Genomic DNA, 16,845 nt, shown 5'->3' with positions numbered 1-16,845 from the left:
GCTATAAACTCTCTCACAATAGCTCTAGAAGCATTATGACACAGAGAGTTTGACATTGTTGACTAATCCTGTAAAACAATGGCTATCATGGGATGAAAAAAAATACATAGTGGCCCTGTTCGCTTGAAGTATGACTTATCAGTCATTGTACCGTATTTTTCTCTTACAGTAAATCAGTGAACGATCATTTTCAGCCCGGCACGCCAAAATTTGCGGTCTCTGCTGATCCTCAGGTCGCTACAACAGTGACCAAAGCTGTCCCTTTTATTCTCTTTCCTCGCTGCTACAGATCCTGCATTCTAGTTGTCACCTCCTGTTATGTCTGTATGATGGTTGATGCCTTCTCCTTCCGGCTACCACCAGATCCGGTCTCCTGCGCCGACTATTGTCTTTATCTCGACTGCTTGGAGATGTGTGCATAACAAAAGAGAAACAATTTTCATAAAAAAAACAAAAGAGAAACAATAACTGTTGTGAATCTATACCTCCATGTACATTTAATGGTGCATGGTAGGAAAACACATATTTGTAAAGGCAGATTTTATTTTCTTGTTACCATTGTGGCCCACTGATTTCGTCGTGGGGTTGTAAAGTCACAACGACACTTTGTTACGGATGAATAATTCACATTTTTTGAGCCATTGTGAGAGTGTTGGCTTAGGTAGCCAAGCACAGCTCATTAATTAATTACTCTTTCATCAGCGAGCAAAAGGGATGGAGATCGATAGATGGGGTTAGCTAGCTACTAGGGGAATCTCAAATGCGTGAACATCGTCGTCGTCGTGTCGTCGGCCCTGTTCGCTTGTCTGAAACTTGGCTGAAACTGGCTGGTTTTGTGAGAGAGAAATACTGTAGCGGATGGTTGATGAACAGTGTTTTGTGAGGGGGGTTCAGCCGGCTGATCTTGACCTCCAGACCAGCGAACACGCCCGTCTTCTTAGCACGCCTGATTACTCAGTTTTTCCTTCTGGATAAGGACTTTTTACCTACGCAATATGGTGCATTCTGTTTGGATCCATATATATTTTCGTTCCGTGCCCTGCTTGAACTCGTATGCTTTGTTCGTTTTCAGGCAGGCCGGGTTTCAAACCTTTCGGTCCCTAAATAAAGAACAATCTGGTATTCTGGTCGACGGGTGATGTATGATGTATCATAACTCATAAGACACTGCACCGTCTAGTGGCAGCAAAAGGAATCTACTATGCGCGACAACTAAAAAATTGACAATCTCGTAGTATGCCATTCTTTTGAATAGTTCCCGTTTCCAACGCATATATATGATTCATTCCATCTATAATAGGTACCACGTGCTCATTTCGCTCGAAAGGCAACATTTTTCGTCTAAATTATTGAGTTACATGCACCCATCATTCCATCAATTCAATACAAAAGCTCAAAGCTAATGGAGGGGAAAAAAAAGATGGGCAACTCGGGTATACTTCAACTCTAGCCTCACATGCTCTGTTCGCTTGGCTGATAAGCCATGATTGAAAGTATTGTTGCCTGATTTGTTGTGAGAGAAAAATACTGTTCATTGGCTGAAAAAGTACGGCGAACAGGGCGGATAAGGAGGAACCTTTATTCCTCGTGAAACAGGAATGGGTAACATTAGTTTTTTTATAAAATTGTGGTAGCGAGTTTGTGGCAGTGAGGATACGAACTCGAGACCAAGTTTACCAACCAGTTTAACCAAAAAAAAAACTTAAACCTGTGTCAGAGACTCCTGATGTATCGCCGCTAGGCCAATTGTTGCCGTGGCCCGTGGGTCTCCTTCGCCAGTGACCACCACATCGTCTCCACTTCCACCCCAAAAAGGTAGAAGCCCTCCCCTTGCCTGCTGAATTATCCTACTTTGGGCCGTGCACAGAGATAGATGGGCCTATCATATCGCGGTTGTTTGGGCCTTAGATGGTAAACTGTTTCGGTTCCCCTGTCACATCCATGCAAGTCATCAGTTGAGCCCACAACTAATCGTGGGGCAGAGCTGAATTTCTGCATCGATCTCATGCTGCACTCTTCTTCCTCGTTCTGTACTCCGTGAAAAAAAGAGCTAAACTTGGCATGCTTCAACAAGGAGTTTTCCACCACGAAAAACGGTGCCCCTCTAGCGAGTAGCGACTCCTGTCCGCTCGAACTCGCCTCTTTTCCGCTGCAATTCAAATCCGTCCACCTCGCTTGTGTGTGTGTATATATATATATACGCACGACGGAAATCCAGGCCGCCCGGTCGTCTCTGTCCTCCTTGAAAGAAGCTAGCAGCAGGTTTCGACAACGGACACACATCATCTACCAGTGCTATAGCTCATCCGTGGGTGCCGGCAATGGTGTCCTCCCGAGCGCTCATCGGCCTCCTCGTCGCCGCGTCCTCCCTCGCCGTCGCTCTCTCGGGTACGTACGTACGCACCTGCAGTGCATGTGCATGCATATGCGTCGCCGCCGGCCGGCCGGAGTACAACTGCATTATTGCATGCTGACACCGGCATGATCGAATGCATGGTGGCATGAACGACGTACAGATGGCGGCGCGACGTTGTTCAGTTACAGGGCGGGGAGCCCCGACGGGCCGGAGAACTGGGGGAAGCTGAGCCCGGCGTACAAGGCGTGCGGGCAGGGGAAGCAGCAGTCCCCGATCGACATCGTCACCAAGCAGGCCGTCCCCAACGCCCACCTCGACTCCCTCAACCGCACCTACGGCGCCGTCAGCGCCACGCTCATCAACGACGGCCACGACATCACGGTATGCATGGACGATGTTCTTCTCTGATGGATGGTTTGGATTTGATCGATCCTACTAGCTTGCCGGATTCATGAATGCATGCAGCTGGAGTTTGGGGGCAAAGTTGGGACGATAACCGTGAACGGCAAGGTGTACAACTTCGACAAGATGCACTGGCACTCGCCGTCCGACCACACCATCAACGGCCAGAGGTTCCCGCTGGAGCTCCACCTCGTCCACAAGAGCGCCGACGGCGCGCTCGCCGTCATCGGCATCCTCTACCAGCTCGGCGCCCCTGACTCTTTCTACTACCAGGTAGCGAGGAATCTAGTCTAGGATACACACACATGAATTGCACCTCCATCGATGACGAACATGAACATTGATTGATCAATGATCACGCATCTGCAAATGCAGCTGAAGCGGCAGTTTGTCGAGATGGCCAACGACCAGTGCCACTTCGGCGAGGAGGAGTCGCACGTGGAGGTGGGGCTCATCCACCTGCGCTCGATGCAGAAGCGCACCGGCAGCTACTTCCGGTACACGGGCTCCCTCACCGTGCCGCCCTGCACCGAGAACGTCGTCTGGAGCGTCCTGGGGAAGGTGAGGCAGATCAGCAAGGAGCAGCTGGAGCTGCTCAAGGCGCCGCTACCCGGGAACGACAACCGCCCCACGCAGCCGCTCAACGGCAGGAAAGTCCAGTTCTACAACCCGCCCAACAGCACCATCTCCTTCCAGATGTAATGTGATGTAACAAACTCGATCCATCGTTCATGATGTGAAGTAGATATATATATATATGTGCATGGTTGCTCATTGCCTATACATTGGTGTAATATTTGTGACAGTAGTGTTGAATAGGTTTAATTAATTTGTAACACGTCAATGTATGTCTAGTCTACCTCTCAGTTTGTAAGTTGATTTTTTTTAAAAAAAATAGAGACACTGAGAAGTATCTCAAATCTGATATCTATTATAAGTAAAACAAGATACTTTGGCAAACAATGACCAATAAAAAAGAAAAGTACAAAGAGGCCCTTTGAGGTCATCTTCTTCTTCCTTAAAAAACATGTTGCTCGCTGGAGATTGAAAAAACACACCGTAGGTAGTACATACAAATTTTCCCTACCGTTGATGACCAAAGAAGCCACTCGCCGCTCATAACAAGATCTTGAAATTGCTAGAAGAGAATTGGCTGGGCTTCCACCCCAAATAACGAATGCTTATTTTCCAGTACTACCAACTACAGACGGTAGAAGCTCTTGAAACTTGTTGCAGGAATTGAACGAAGAAGTGAGAAATCGTTACTTCCGTTTGACATTGAACAATGCTAGACTCTATGAATAGGCTAGCAAACACTAAAACTTTAGATCTGCAGAACTTTTGCCTGACTAGGCTATCGGTGTCACTGGAAGGAGCGTCGTCAATTAAGGTGCACAAGAGCCCGGAGGATGTTATTCCAATGCGAAATTGGTGTCACTACCTCGCTAATCTCACCATGGAAACACCAAAGCCACCTACATCTCCATTGTCATCGGAGAGAAGGGACCACCAGACCTCGATGTCGAAAGAATCCACATGTGGTCACTACTGAAAAGTAGCAACGGATAGATTCCTCCATATGTGCTCTTGTAGTCCAACAAAGGTATGCCATGTCCAGCCCTTCGTTCTATGTTCTTCCTTCGAGCTTCTTTGGGAGAAACCCTCTTTCTAGGAGAAAGCCTTCCCCATACGCCTTTCCTTCGTAGACAAGATGTTGCATGAGAGGTATCCAGTGCCGGCACTAGGAGGAGGGCACGGGGTGTGACGGCCGAGGGCCCAGGCGAGGGAGGGATCCAAGCCCAGGTATACAAACCCCCAAGCCCTATAGTCCATTAGACATCATTAGCAAACTAATGAAAAGATAGAAGACAGGCAGAGAACTAACTAGGCGGCCCAAGAAGACGACGTCGACCTTTCTTTCCCAGGCAAAGAGGAGGCGAGGAGCCACGCCGCACACTCTGATCGTGACTCGCGAGTGCGTGACGCGCCGACGCACGCACGCAGGGCCTGCAAGCCGCCTTGGAGAGCTGGACTGCCGGAGACACGGACATGGCGCATGACGGCGACGACCAGGCAGGGCTCCACGACGACGACATCTTGATTCCTGCCTTCTTGCAAATTGCGATCGCCGATCAGTTGTTTCAATTCATGTCCAGGCCCTAGGTATTTTTTCCTTGTTCATTTTTAATCCAAATTAATTATTTATATAGTATTCCAAATTTCTAGTATTTTGTACTCATATAGTCATGTTTTTCTTCTAATTTAAGTGTTAGATTAAAAATATATTATTGATTAATTTCGCTTTACAAATAAAATTAGCGTCTATATATTATAAGATTTTAGAGGGGGCCGTTGCGACGAGTTAGCAGAGGGCCCTTAAAGTCTTAGGACCGGCACTGGACTTATCAAAAGAAGATCCATGAAGATGAAACCACTCTAGATCTAAGAGCAGCCCAATTGTTCCAACGTGTATGGTAGTCCCAAGCTCCATATCTTCACTGAATGTCCAATAGACTCAACTAGTGTCTTCGCGAAGTGTCAAAGTGGTCTATAGGAGCACCAAGTGCTTGGTCTAACAAAATAACAAAACTATTACTAGAGGGAGTGTTGTGGTGGAAAAGTAGAACCCTTCTAACTCATAGAGGCAGAAAAGCTAAAATACTGAACATTGCCTGGGATGGAAGAATGAATGGCTCACCACCTTCCTTGTCTAGATGGACTACACCTTTTAGCTTTTCCAGAGCAATCTAGAATGTGTCCAAGACTCACAAGAGAACAAGCAAGAGCTACACTACTGAAAACGGGATCTTTGCCAAGTGCAAAATGCTTTGCCGAGTGTCAAAAATCACGGCAAAGAGTGTCAAAAATCGGGCACTCGACAGAGAATTGTACTTGGCAAAGAGTTCTTTGCCGAGTGTCGGACACTCGGCAAAAAAAGGCTGTCGGTAAAGGACTTCTTTGTCGAGTGCCAGGCTCTCGGAAAAAGCACGGCACTCGGCATAGGCTGCCCCGCGTAACGGTGTTCGGACACGGCCTTCTTTGCCGAGTGCCTGCCGTTAGGCACTCGGCAAACAAGTTTTTTTTTAAAAAAAATCTTTGCCGAGTGTCCCAGATCTGGCACTCGGCAAATATATTTTTTTTAAAATACTTTGCCGAGTGCCCCCGATCCGGCACTCGGCAAAGGTTTTTTTTTAAAAAAAATTCTTTGCCGAGTGTCCCAGATTTGGCACTCGGCAAAGTTTTTTTTTGGAAAATACTTTGCCGAGTGCCCCTGACACGGCGCTCGGCAAGGAATTTTTTTTTAAAAAAAATGAAAACCCTCTTTGCCGAGTGTCATATTCTTGGCACCCTTTGCCGAGTGCCATCCCCCGGCACTCGGCAAAGATTTTTTTTTTGCCTCTAGATTTTTTATGCAGCCCTTTTAAGGTGCCAGGAACTCCTAGCTAGAATTTGAGGATTTTTTGTGGCTTTTTGATATATTTAGTTACTTTATTTCGTTTACTTGATTTTTTCGAAAAATATAAATTTGAACTGCACGTGGTATGAATAATGGAATTTAATGATTCAAAAAATGGTAGTCATGTTACTGAGTGTACTGTGAGGCCATATCCAGGAACGGACCCGAAATTTCGGACATCTTGTTCACGAAACATGACCATGAATTTGCGTGCAAAGTGTTTTTGAATTCTATAAAAAGCAAACGAAGTCTGAAAATCATGAAACTTGTTGAGATGTTGTGATATAGTATGTGGAGGCTATGATAAAATTTGAGAAGGTTTGATATACATTGTCACGTACGATGCTTACAAACTAGGACATCTCCACATTATATATCTGATATCACATGTGGAGATGTTCTGGTTTGTAAGCATCGTACGTGACAACGTGCATGAAATCTTCTGAAATTTTTATCATAGCCTCCACATACGATATCACGACATCTCAATAAGTTTCATGATTTTCGGACTCCGTTTGTTTTTTATAGAATTTAAAAACACTTCGCATATAAGTTCGTGGTTATGTTTCGTGAATAAGATGTCCAAAATTTCGGGTCCGTTCCTGAATACGGCCTCACACTACACTCAGTAACATGACTATCATTTTTGAATCATTAAATTCCATTATTCGTACCACGTGCAGTTCAAATTTATATTTTTCGAAAAAAATCAAGTAAACGAAATAAAGTAACTAAATATATCAAAAAGCCACAAAAAATCCCCAAATTCTAAGTAGGAGTTCCTAGTCCTTTAAAAGGGCTGCATAAAAAATTTGAAGGCCAAAAACAAAAAAAAATAAAAAAACTTTGCCGAGTGTCGGGACATGGCACTCGGCAAAGGGGATCTTTGCCGAGTGCAAAAATAAAACACTCGGCAAATAGGATTTTTTATTTTTTAAAAAAAAATTCTCTTTGCCGAGTATCTTCAAGGGGCACTCGGCAAAGACATTAAAAAAATAAAAATTTTGCCGACGGCCGGATCGGAGCAGTCGGCAAAGTTGCCTCTTTGCCGAGTGCGTCCTGATCCGGCGCTCGGCAAAGGGTGCGGGTGGGGCACTTAGCCGATTTCGGCCGGCCGGGCAGTAGACAGCCAGCCAGCCATCCACGCCCACGCCGGCCTGCCCCCGCCCCCGCCTCCCCTCCCCGTGCGCCGCGCGCCGCCCTCCGCGGCCACGCCGGCCCGCCCCCGCCCCCGAGCCGCGCGCCGCCCTCCCCTCCCCGTGCGCCGTGCCCGTGGCCGCCCCACGCCCGCCAGCCACCGGGCCACGCCAGCCATCGGATCGCATCTCGCCGGAGCCCGCTCGAGGACCTCCGCGCAGCCCATCGCCGCATCGACCTCCTCAAGGTACACGAGTCACAAGGACTCTCTCTGCTCTCCTCCCGTTCGCTATTGATTCGTCATCCATTTCCTCTCCTTGCCCAGGCCGAAGCCGTTATGAACGTCGGCGGCCTCCACCGCTGCATCGAGAGCATCGAGGAAAAGGAGTCCGTGGCCGCCACATGCGCCGACCTCTCCGACAAGAGCAGCAAGGAGTGCCGGCTTACGAGCGGGACCTCGAGCGCACCATGGAGTCCTGCGACGACCTCGCCAGGCTGAACGACGATGACCTCTGCGCACGCCTAAACCAGAACGTACATGTCAGTTACCTCCTCTATTTTTTTCGATCTAATCATGCTGCTAGCCTATACTGCTTGCGTGCCTCGATCTGATCTGATCTGTTTCTACTGCTATGCACTAACGAGTGCGTCTAATCGCAATTCACAAACAGCTAATGATGTCGAACCACTATAAGTCGTTGGGATGCATACAAGCTCTGTCATTTGTTTTTATTATTCAGGCCAAAAGCATGTTTTAGAATTTTATTTAGGGATTAACCCCGGCTTAATCAGCCAAGATATATGTTTTTGATGATGTTCATCATATATAGATCTAAAAAAGGCAAGAAAGTATCTGGTTAATACATGTAGCTATCCAAATCACTTGCAGGGTAAATTAACAAATCAGTTCCAATTATAGATATCAGCACGTATCAGTACAAAGTTCAGGAACTGTTTTCTTATGTACTGTTATTAATCTACTATTGTGGTGCCACCATGAACCAAATTAGAAGCACATATTGGTAAAGAGTTAAGTGAGCATAAGCATGCTAGAATATATATTCAGCAATCTACACAAATTGAACAAGATATATGTTCATGTTCTATCTATCAGCCACAATGTATCTGCAACCCCTTACTTCATCCGAAACATTACAAAAAAAAAAAAGGAAGAGCTCTGCAATGTTCATCTCAGTGAACTGTTGCTGTGTTTCTGTACTCTCCCTGCTACCATTACCGGTTTGTAACTAATTAGCACTGTATTTCTATGGATCTTCAGTTTCAGGTGATTCTCCTTAATCATTTGTCCTCCTAAAATCCAGGTGATTCTCCTACTATTGCCGCCACAATAATTTTAAAGAATTGTCACTAAAGACTAGAGCTATGGCTTGTATTTTTCTGCATCAAGATGCCATCGCATGTATTAAAATCCAGAGAATAATAATAAGGTTTGAGAAGCCTCTTTCAGATTATCAGAAAGCAAATGTACAGAGTAGATTTATTATGGTGAGATTGCTAATGGATTAAATATTGTACATGTTCACTACAGCAATGTCGTAATAAGTTCTTATCTTAATAACAGCTTTTGTTCATGTACTGATGTTTCTGCAGGTGTTCAGAGTTGCAAACTAAATATTAAAAATGACTGGATACATGGTTCAGGTAAATCCGCTAGCATTTCATCCATATTTTTTCTGGGTTATTTATAGATTTGGTGATGCAGTGGGCTTCAGTATGCTTTGTGATAGAGCTGGCAGCAATGACCATATATCAGGTATTATTCTTAATGTGTGTAGATCCAATGTTTGTTTGGGGAATAGCTTACATTTGTAGTAAACACCACAAAGATAGCATTGTTACCTAACCATGGTAAATCGTTTGTCTATTTCTACAATGTTGGTTGTTGTATACCGACCAATTGTTGGTCGTTAATATTATGTTTTAGCGACCATTGTTCGACGCTATAGATTGGCTGTGGTACAGTGTTCTTACACGCTTCAATGTACTAGTTGTTTAACTTTAACATTTCCGTTAGCAACAATGGAAACGAGTCAAGGCAGGCAAGACTCCTACCACACTCATAGATTTGCTATTTATCAACGCCCTCGTGTCTTGGTGGCGATGCTTGCCTCGTGAGTTCATCAAATCATTCATCACACAGCAACAGATCTTCACCAGGAATGCTGGCTTGTCCTGCCGGAGTCATCGGAAACTCATCGCCTTCACCTGGAACACCCAGGATACTCACAAGATCAGCATATTATCATAAGCGAAACATGTATTTAAGTCTTACTGCTTATTGAAACTTTACGCAATTTAAAAAACTTTACTAAAGCAGTATTATTGTTTGTACCAAAATTGAAATGTCTACTGCTTATTGAAACTTTACGCAATTTAAAAAACTTTACTAAAGCAGTATTATTGTTTGTACCAAAATTGAAATGTCATGTTTGTTCCAATGGTGCATACGTCTCTTATGCTAGTAAAAAAGCACTTCCTAACCATATGTGCAATATGGCCTGCTGCTCATTCTCTTATTTAGCATACCTGTCTAAACAACTCTGCATAAAAAACTCTGCATGTAGGGAATGCTTTTTATTTTTTATTTCTGTTCTATTTGATTTAGAAGCTTAGTGCTTTGCTCTTTTCTTTTCTTTTCTTTTCAGCAACAACAATCAGCAATAGCTATGCTATAATTTGTAAGTTCTCTTGTCCAGGTATTACTAGTTCCAGCAATTATCAGACTAAATGTTATTTCTCAAATGATTTTGGGTCAACTTGCCTTGTCTTTCTATGGATTCAGATTTGAATTTTTTTTTCTGTATTTTGGTATGATCATGACAATTATCTTAAATAATATTTTCAATGGGTGTAGACTTTGGTTGAGTACCAAATAATCAATTTCATCACAATTTGTAAATGAGGAAATGTCGCTAGCTACATCCTGAATATTATAAAGAATAGATTTCATGATCTGAGTACATTTTATAAAATCCTTCAAGGTTTGCAAAGACAACAAATCTTGACTGATATCTCCTCAAACTGTGACCTAAACAAGCATTATCCTTGCCTCTGAATTGCATTGAAAGTAGACGTTCCGCCGTGTTCGGCTGGGGCTGGCTGGGCTGGCCAGCCCCCTCACATGGACACTGTTCCAATGAACCAGCCAGCGGTACTTCTCTCTCACATAAACGAACCAGCAACGATACGAACCAGCCAACCGAACATGTATGATTCACTTGCATTTGGTAAATTTAAACTTATTTTATTTGATAGGAAACTATAAAGTCAGTAGTAAGAACTGACTGCTTGCATTTGGTAAATTTAAACTTACTTTATTGCCATATAACAATCTGATTCGAATATGTATGATTCACTTGCAAGGTTGTTAGCAATGTCAAATGGCCTGTTCAGAAACTTATTTTATTTCATTTGCTTGGATTTGGGTTTTGGAACTCGGTGAGGACAGGTGCAAGTCCATCAGTTCTTGTGCTTCTCAGGTTGTGTTGGTCCATCAGTTCTTGTGCTTCTCACTTCTCAGGTTGTGTCGGTAGTTAGCTTGTCTCTGTAATTGCAAAATTACCTCAGTTTCAGTACATGCTTTTCAGTGAAGGCAGAACGAAATAGTTGAAATGGCTTTGCATGTACTTGCAGTTTGGTTTCAAGAGCTAGCAGTTTATAGTTTTGGAGTTTAGTGGATTTTCAAATGCTAATTAGAGCTTTTGTTAGCCTAGGTATTGTTAGATCTATTTAAGCTCATTACTTGGTACTTATTTTCTTTTAGTTCATTACTGGCTACTTTTTTTCTTTTGTGCTGTTTGGTTCATTTGCAGGTTAAAGCAAGGAGTAAAGCGAGCAACATGGGAGCTACATATTTTTTTGAGCTGTGTTTTAATATTCTGGTTCACTTATGGTTTGTAATATTCGCGTTCATTTTGTGATTGTGTTGGGCTGTTAGTAATCTGGATTTGAATGTCATGTTATGTGGCATGTTATGTGGCCTGTGCTGTTATAATGGGCCTTGTCCATTTTGATGTATATGTGGACTTTGATGTATTTGTGATGCACTTGTGGACTTATTATTATATATGTGATATATATTGTGATGGATGTGATATGTGCGGATGGATGAGATATATATATGATGGATGAGATATATATGCGATATATGATTGTATGAATTTATTTGTCATGAAGGAATGTAAAAAAAATAAAAATTACCGTTTTCGGTCACTTTGCCGAGTGTTGCACTCGGCAACGGACCCTGTTGCCGAGTGTCATGGTCACAGCACTCGGCAAAGCTGGAAAATGGGCGATCGGAAAACCATTTTTCCAGCTTTGCCGAGTGCCATGACCATGGCACTCGGTAAAGAATTTTAAAAAAAAATTCAAACTTTGCCGAGTGCCGGCCAGAGGGCACTCGGCAAAGATTTTTTTTTATTCAAACTTTGCTGAGTGCCGGCCAGAGGCACTCGGCAAAGAATTTTTTTTAAAAAAAATTCAAACTTTGCCGAGTGTCGGCCAGAGGGCACTCGGCAAAGAATTTTTTTTTAAAAAAAATTCAAACTTTGCCAAGTGCCAGCCAGAGGGCACTTGGCAAAGACTTTTTTTAAAAAAAAATCAATCTTTGCCGAGTGCCGGCCAGAGGGCACTCGGCAAAGAAATTTTTTAAAAAAAATTCAAACTTTGCCGAGTGTCGCCCAGAAGGCACTCGGCAAAGAGTTTTTTTTAAAAAAAAATTCAAACTTTGCCGAGCGCCGGCCAGTGGGCACTCGGCAAAGAATTTTTTTTTTAAAAAATAAAAAATCTTTGCCGAGTGCCTGCAGGGTTGACACTCAGCAAAGCCACCGTCAACGGATTCGGCGCCGTGACGGTCGCTTTCCTTTGTCGAGTGCCCCCGGGACTCTCGGCAAAGCCTTTGCCGAGTGTCTGATAAAAGACACTCGGCAAAGAGGTCTTTGCCGATCAATTTTTTGCCGTGTGTTATTTGCCGAGTGCCGCACTCGGCAAAGGCTTTGCCGAGTGCAATTAGGGCTTTGCCGAGTGCCTCAGGCACTCGGCAAAGAACCTGAATCCAGTAGTGCTAGGAATCAAAGTCTACCTTGCTTTTTTGTGAGATTATTAACCACTCTATCTGTGTCTATGCCAATTTTAACAAAAGTAGAATGCAACATATTCATTGTGGTCATAACTGAAATGTTCATTATGTATATATGCTTACCTTGGTCAAGCCCTAAGGCACGTTGAAAGCTCTAGTTTGGTTTTGGTTAATTGATGAAACCCTAAGTGCTAACCTAGTTTATCAAGATGATTATGAGATAGGTAGCACTACTCCAAGTGATGAAGCAATGGCGAAGATCATGACAATGGTGATGGCATGGTGATGGTCAAATGCTTAAACTTAGAAAAGAAGAAAGAGAAAAACAAAAGGCTCAAGGTAAAGGTATAAAATGTAGGAGCCATTTTGTTTTGGTGATCAAGACACTTAGCGAGTGTGATCACATTTAGGATTGATAGTCGTACTATTAAGAGGGGTGAAACTCGTATTGGAATGCGGTTATCAAAAGTGCCACTAGATGCTCTAACTCATTGCATATGCATTTAGGATCTAGTGGAGTGCTAACATCCTTGAAAATATTTGTGAAAATACGCTAACACATGTGCATAAGGTGATACACTTGGTGGTTGGCACATTTGATCAAGGGTGGTGAAGTTTAGGTGCAAGGGTAAGAAACTCCACCGGCGCCCTAGACAGAAAAGTTAGAGGTCACTGTAAGTCCCTAGACAGAAAAGTTGGAGGTCACTGCAAGTGACCGGACGCTGGCCTCGGTTGGATCGGTGCGTCCCGTCAGTGGCAGCAGAGGGTGCGCGTTTCGGTCTTATGACCGGACGCTGGGTCGCTCAGCGACCGGACGCTGAAAGGCTGCGTCCGGTCGAGCTGGCTTAACGACACAGTATTGAGGGTATTGCACCGGACGCTGTTCTGTGTCCGGTCAAGGTGGACCGGACGCGTCCGGTCGAAGAAAACCAGATTTCGACCCTTACTGTAAACGACCGGACGCTGGGAGTTCAGCGTCCGGTCATTTTTGCCGGAGCGTCCGGTTAGCTTCGTAGCCGTTAAAATCTGACGAACAGCGTTTGAAGCTGGTGACGCGTGGCGTCCATTGGGCGACCGGACGCTGAGGGCCAGCGTCCGGTCAGTATGACCGGAGCGTCCGGTCAGCCCGCGTTATGCCCAGTGAAGGGGTATAACGGCTCTATCTCATGGGGGCTTCTATTTAAGCCCCATGGCCGGCTCAAGCTCACTCTCTTGCACATTTTCATTGACATAGCAACCTTGTGAGCTTAGCCAAAGCCCTCCCACTCATCTCCATGATTGATCCATCATCATTGTGAGATTGGGAGAGAATTCAAGTGCATTGCTTGAGTGATTGCATCTAGAGGCACTTGGTATTCGTGTTGCGCTGCGGATTTCGCTTGTTACTCTTGGTGGTTGCCACCACCTAGACGGCTCGGTGCAGCGGTGGAGGATCCGCACGAGTTGGTGATTGTTCGTGGCCGTCTCCGGTGATTGTGAGGGGAGTTGTACCTTCCCCGGCGGAGCGCCAAAAGGTAACTCTAGTAAATTGCTCGTGTCATTGAGTTACCTCACTTGTGGGTAGGTTCTTGCGGTGTCCTATCGTGTGGACGAGGTTTGTGAAACACCTCTTAGCCGCCGAACCACCAAGTGTTGGTCGACACAACGGGGACGTAGCGTGTTGGCAAGCAAGTGAACCTTGGGAGAAAATCGATTGTCTCTTGTCTTTGGCATTCACCCGGTGATTGGCTATATATTCATCTTATGATTGGTTCATCCCCTACACGTCAGTATAATCACCCTACTCACTTATTTACATTCTTGCAAACTAGTTGATACAAGCTCTTTAGTGTAATTAGAATTGAGAGCTTGCTTTATTATTTACATTCATCTAGTTGAGCTCCTTAGAGTAGCAAGGTTGAGAGCTCTTAGTGAGTAATTACATAGCAAGTTTGTGTGCCTAAGTAATCATTGCAACTAGAATTGTTGGATAGGTGGCTTGCAACCCTTGTAGAGCTAGAGCAAGTTTGCATTACGCTATTTGTCATACTAATCAAATTGCTCTAGTTGATTTATAGATTTTTAAATAGGCTATTCACCCCCCTCTAGCCATATTAGGACCTTTCACACGTTGTACTAAAGTCCGCTATGTGTACATGCCTAGTCAAGCCCTAAGACACACTGCCACTTTAGCTTTTCTTGGGCAGATAAAGCCATTAGGACTCCTTCAATCAATTACCACCAACAAAACGTATCCTATGGTAAGATTGTTGCTTCTTGTGGCCTCTCGACAAATATGCTATCCGATTCAAAAAAGCTTGACTAGCACCCGGACGGACGCCCGCTCTGGAAGCCCTGCTGCTGCTGTGTTTCCCATTGGGGCCGGCGACGACGTAGAGGATGGGTGGGCACACGGCAGCAGCGCACAGATGACAAGAGCACGTGCGTTTCGGGACAAAGCGTTCGGGCGCGGAGGATCTCGGTGGCAAAGTGGAGCTCGCCGGCGATGCGGAGCTCTACAGCGTGTAGAAGGCGCCGCCGCACAGAGCTAGGCGACGATGCGCAGAGGGCAGGATGGGACGCGACGATGGCGCAGAGAACGGGAGGGGAAGGACGACAGTGGCGACATGCAGAGGATGTTGGCTTCCGTAGGGACGCCCTTGGGGCTCACCGCTGCAACATCGGTGATGTACTAATGAAACATGCCTGGATTACTATTGAAACATGTATACAATATCGTTGCTGCAACATCGGTAATGTACTACTGAAACATGCCCAGATTACTGTTGAAACATGTATAATCGTTGTTGCAACATCCGTAAACACAACACCTGCAAGGCTGCAACATGCACCTAAATCACCTGCAACATACACTCTAAACACTTGAAACATTCAAAACATAGGCTTGCAACATAGGCATTTTAGAGCAACATCTTCTTCTGCTTGGATGAACGGAGGCTCATCGGCACGTAGAGCTTGTTGGAGGTGCGTGGAGGTCACCGGTGGCATGGATCTCAGCGGCGTGGAGCTCGTCGGCAACGCGAATCTCAGCGGCACGCAAAAGGCAACGCCACACGAGCCGCACGGAACTGGACAATGGCGCGCATAGGGCAGGTAGGGGCGGGCGCAATGACGTAGAGGGCGGGTGAGGGCAGCGGCAGCGGCAGCGGCGTTCAGACGACATTCAGACCACACGTGTATTTTGGAACGGCGCGGCGTATCATTATTGAAAAAACAAGGTGTTATTTTAGCCCCCTTCTTTTGCATGGATTGTTGGTTCTTAATTGTAGTCTTTGGACAAGTATGCTATCCGATTAAAAAGGGGTGCCATTTTAACTTTTCTTCTTCTTTGTGTGAGATAGCAAAGTTATCGGCAAAATTATCCAAAACTGAAAAATTCTGACAATCATTTAAGTACAAAATAGCGAACAACATGTATCCAACTCAGAAAACAAAAACAGATCAACCAAAACTTGCCAAACCAAATCTCAATTTCAAGAAGAACTATGTACACAGCTCAACTACACGTCTACTAAAGCACAGCAACAACCAAACCGAAAGCCACGCCCCAACTACCCAAGCCTACACGGGCGGCCTGCCTACCTGTCCCTGCGCCTGCACGCGCTACAACGGCCCAGATGTCGCCACGCGTCCGTTGCCGTCCATCTCGGCCGCCCACTCCGCGGCCCGCCTCCCGGACGCGAACCGCCACATCCCACCCAGCCCCGGCGCCGCCGCAGCCGCCACCTCCGCCGCCGACGCAGCCTCCACCTCCTTCGTCTCCCTCCGCCTGGCCGTCTCAACCACGGGCGGCAGCGGCGGGGACTGGTCGACGCACTCGACGCTGTTCCTGGACCTGTTCCGCCGCATCAAGAACGCAAGCCCGCCGCAGCACCCGCCCCCGCCCCCGCGCGGCCTCGGCGGGCGGCCGAGGCGCGCTCGCTCGCGGTCGGAGAGCACCTTCCCGATGCAGGACACCTTGGGCGAGCCGGGCTCCGGGACGGCGGCCCTGGGCGCGCGCCCGCCGCCCCCCGTCTTGGCCTTCTTGGGGAAGATGGCCGGCGGGGGCGGGTGGTGCCGCCCCCGCCCACCGCCCTGGCCGAGCTTCCCCGAGAGGCCGATGATGGGCGCCGCCGTCGGCTTGAGGTTGCCCGAGAACCGCTGCGAGGCGCCGTTGTTGGCGCCGGGGTGGTTCTTGAGGAGGCACTTGGGGTTGGTGTTCTCCTTGAGGGAGTCGTCGCGGTCGTACACGCCGCTGATCTCGGACCACGCGATCTCGTCGCCGATGCGCAGGCGCGTGGACTCCGCCGGGTCGCCGACCCGCGAGGCGGCGGCCATGAGAGCAAGGGAGCGAGGGAAAGAGAGGCGGACACGAGATTGGAAAGAGAGGAAATCTCTCCGTCTCCGGCGTGCGCG

General features: G+C 46.3%; 2 protein-coding genes and 1 long non-coding RNA gene across 3 annotated transcripts; 2 read left to right on the top strand and 1 right to left on the bottom strand.

Moving 5' to 3' along the window:
• The first annotated feature begins 2,222 nt into the window (after positions 1-2,222).
• On the top strand, positions 2,223-3,652 carry LOC136481456 (alpha carbonic anhydrase 7-like). Its single transcript, XM_066478795.1, has 4 exons — positions 2,223-2,388; positions 2,517-2,737; positions 2,822-3,031; positions 3,134-3,652. The coding sequence occupies exons 1-4, from the start codon at positions 2,322-2,324 to the stop codon at positions 3,458-3,460; spliced, it is 825 nt and encodes a 274-aa protein (XP_066334892.1). The 5' UTR covers positions 2,223-2,321; the 3' UTR covers positions 3,461-3,652.
• Positions 3,653-7,832: 4,180 nt separating this feature from the next.
• On the top strand, positions 7,833-10,876 carry LOC136482146 (uncharacterized). Its single transcript, XR_010764983.1, has 5 exons — positions 7,833-7,892; positions 8,632-8,674; positions 8,964-9,126; positions 10,019-10,069; positions 10,822-10,876. It is a non-coding gene; the product is annotated as an uncharacterized lncRNA (long non-coding RNA).
• Positions 10,877-15,902: 5,026 nt separating this feature from the next.
• Positions 15,903-16,845, bottom strand: LOC136481455 (uncharacterized). Its single transcript, XM_066478794.1, has one exon. The coding sequence runs from the start codon at positions 16,765-16,767 to the stop codon at positions 16,054-16,056; it is 714 nt and encodes a 237-aa protein (XP_066334891.1). The 5' UTR covers positions 16,768-16,845; the 3' UTR covers positions 15,903-16,053.

The sequence above is a fragment of the Miscanthus floridulus genome, chromosome 9 (genome assembly GCF_019320115.1).
Source record: "Miscanthus floridulus cultivar M001 chromosome 9, ASM1932011v1, whole genome shotgun sequence".
Classification (NCBI taxonomy): Eukaryota; Viridiplantae; Streptophyta; class Magnoliopsida; order Poales; family Poaceae; genus Miscanthus; species Miscanthus floridulus.
This window is presented reverse-complemented; position numbering and strand designations above follow the sequence as displayed.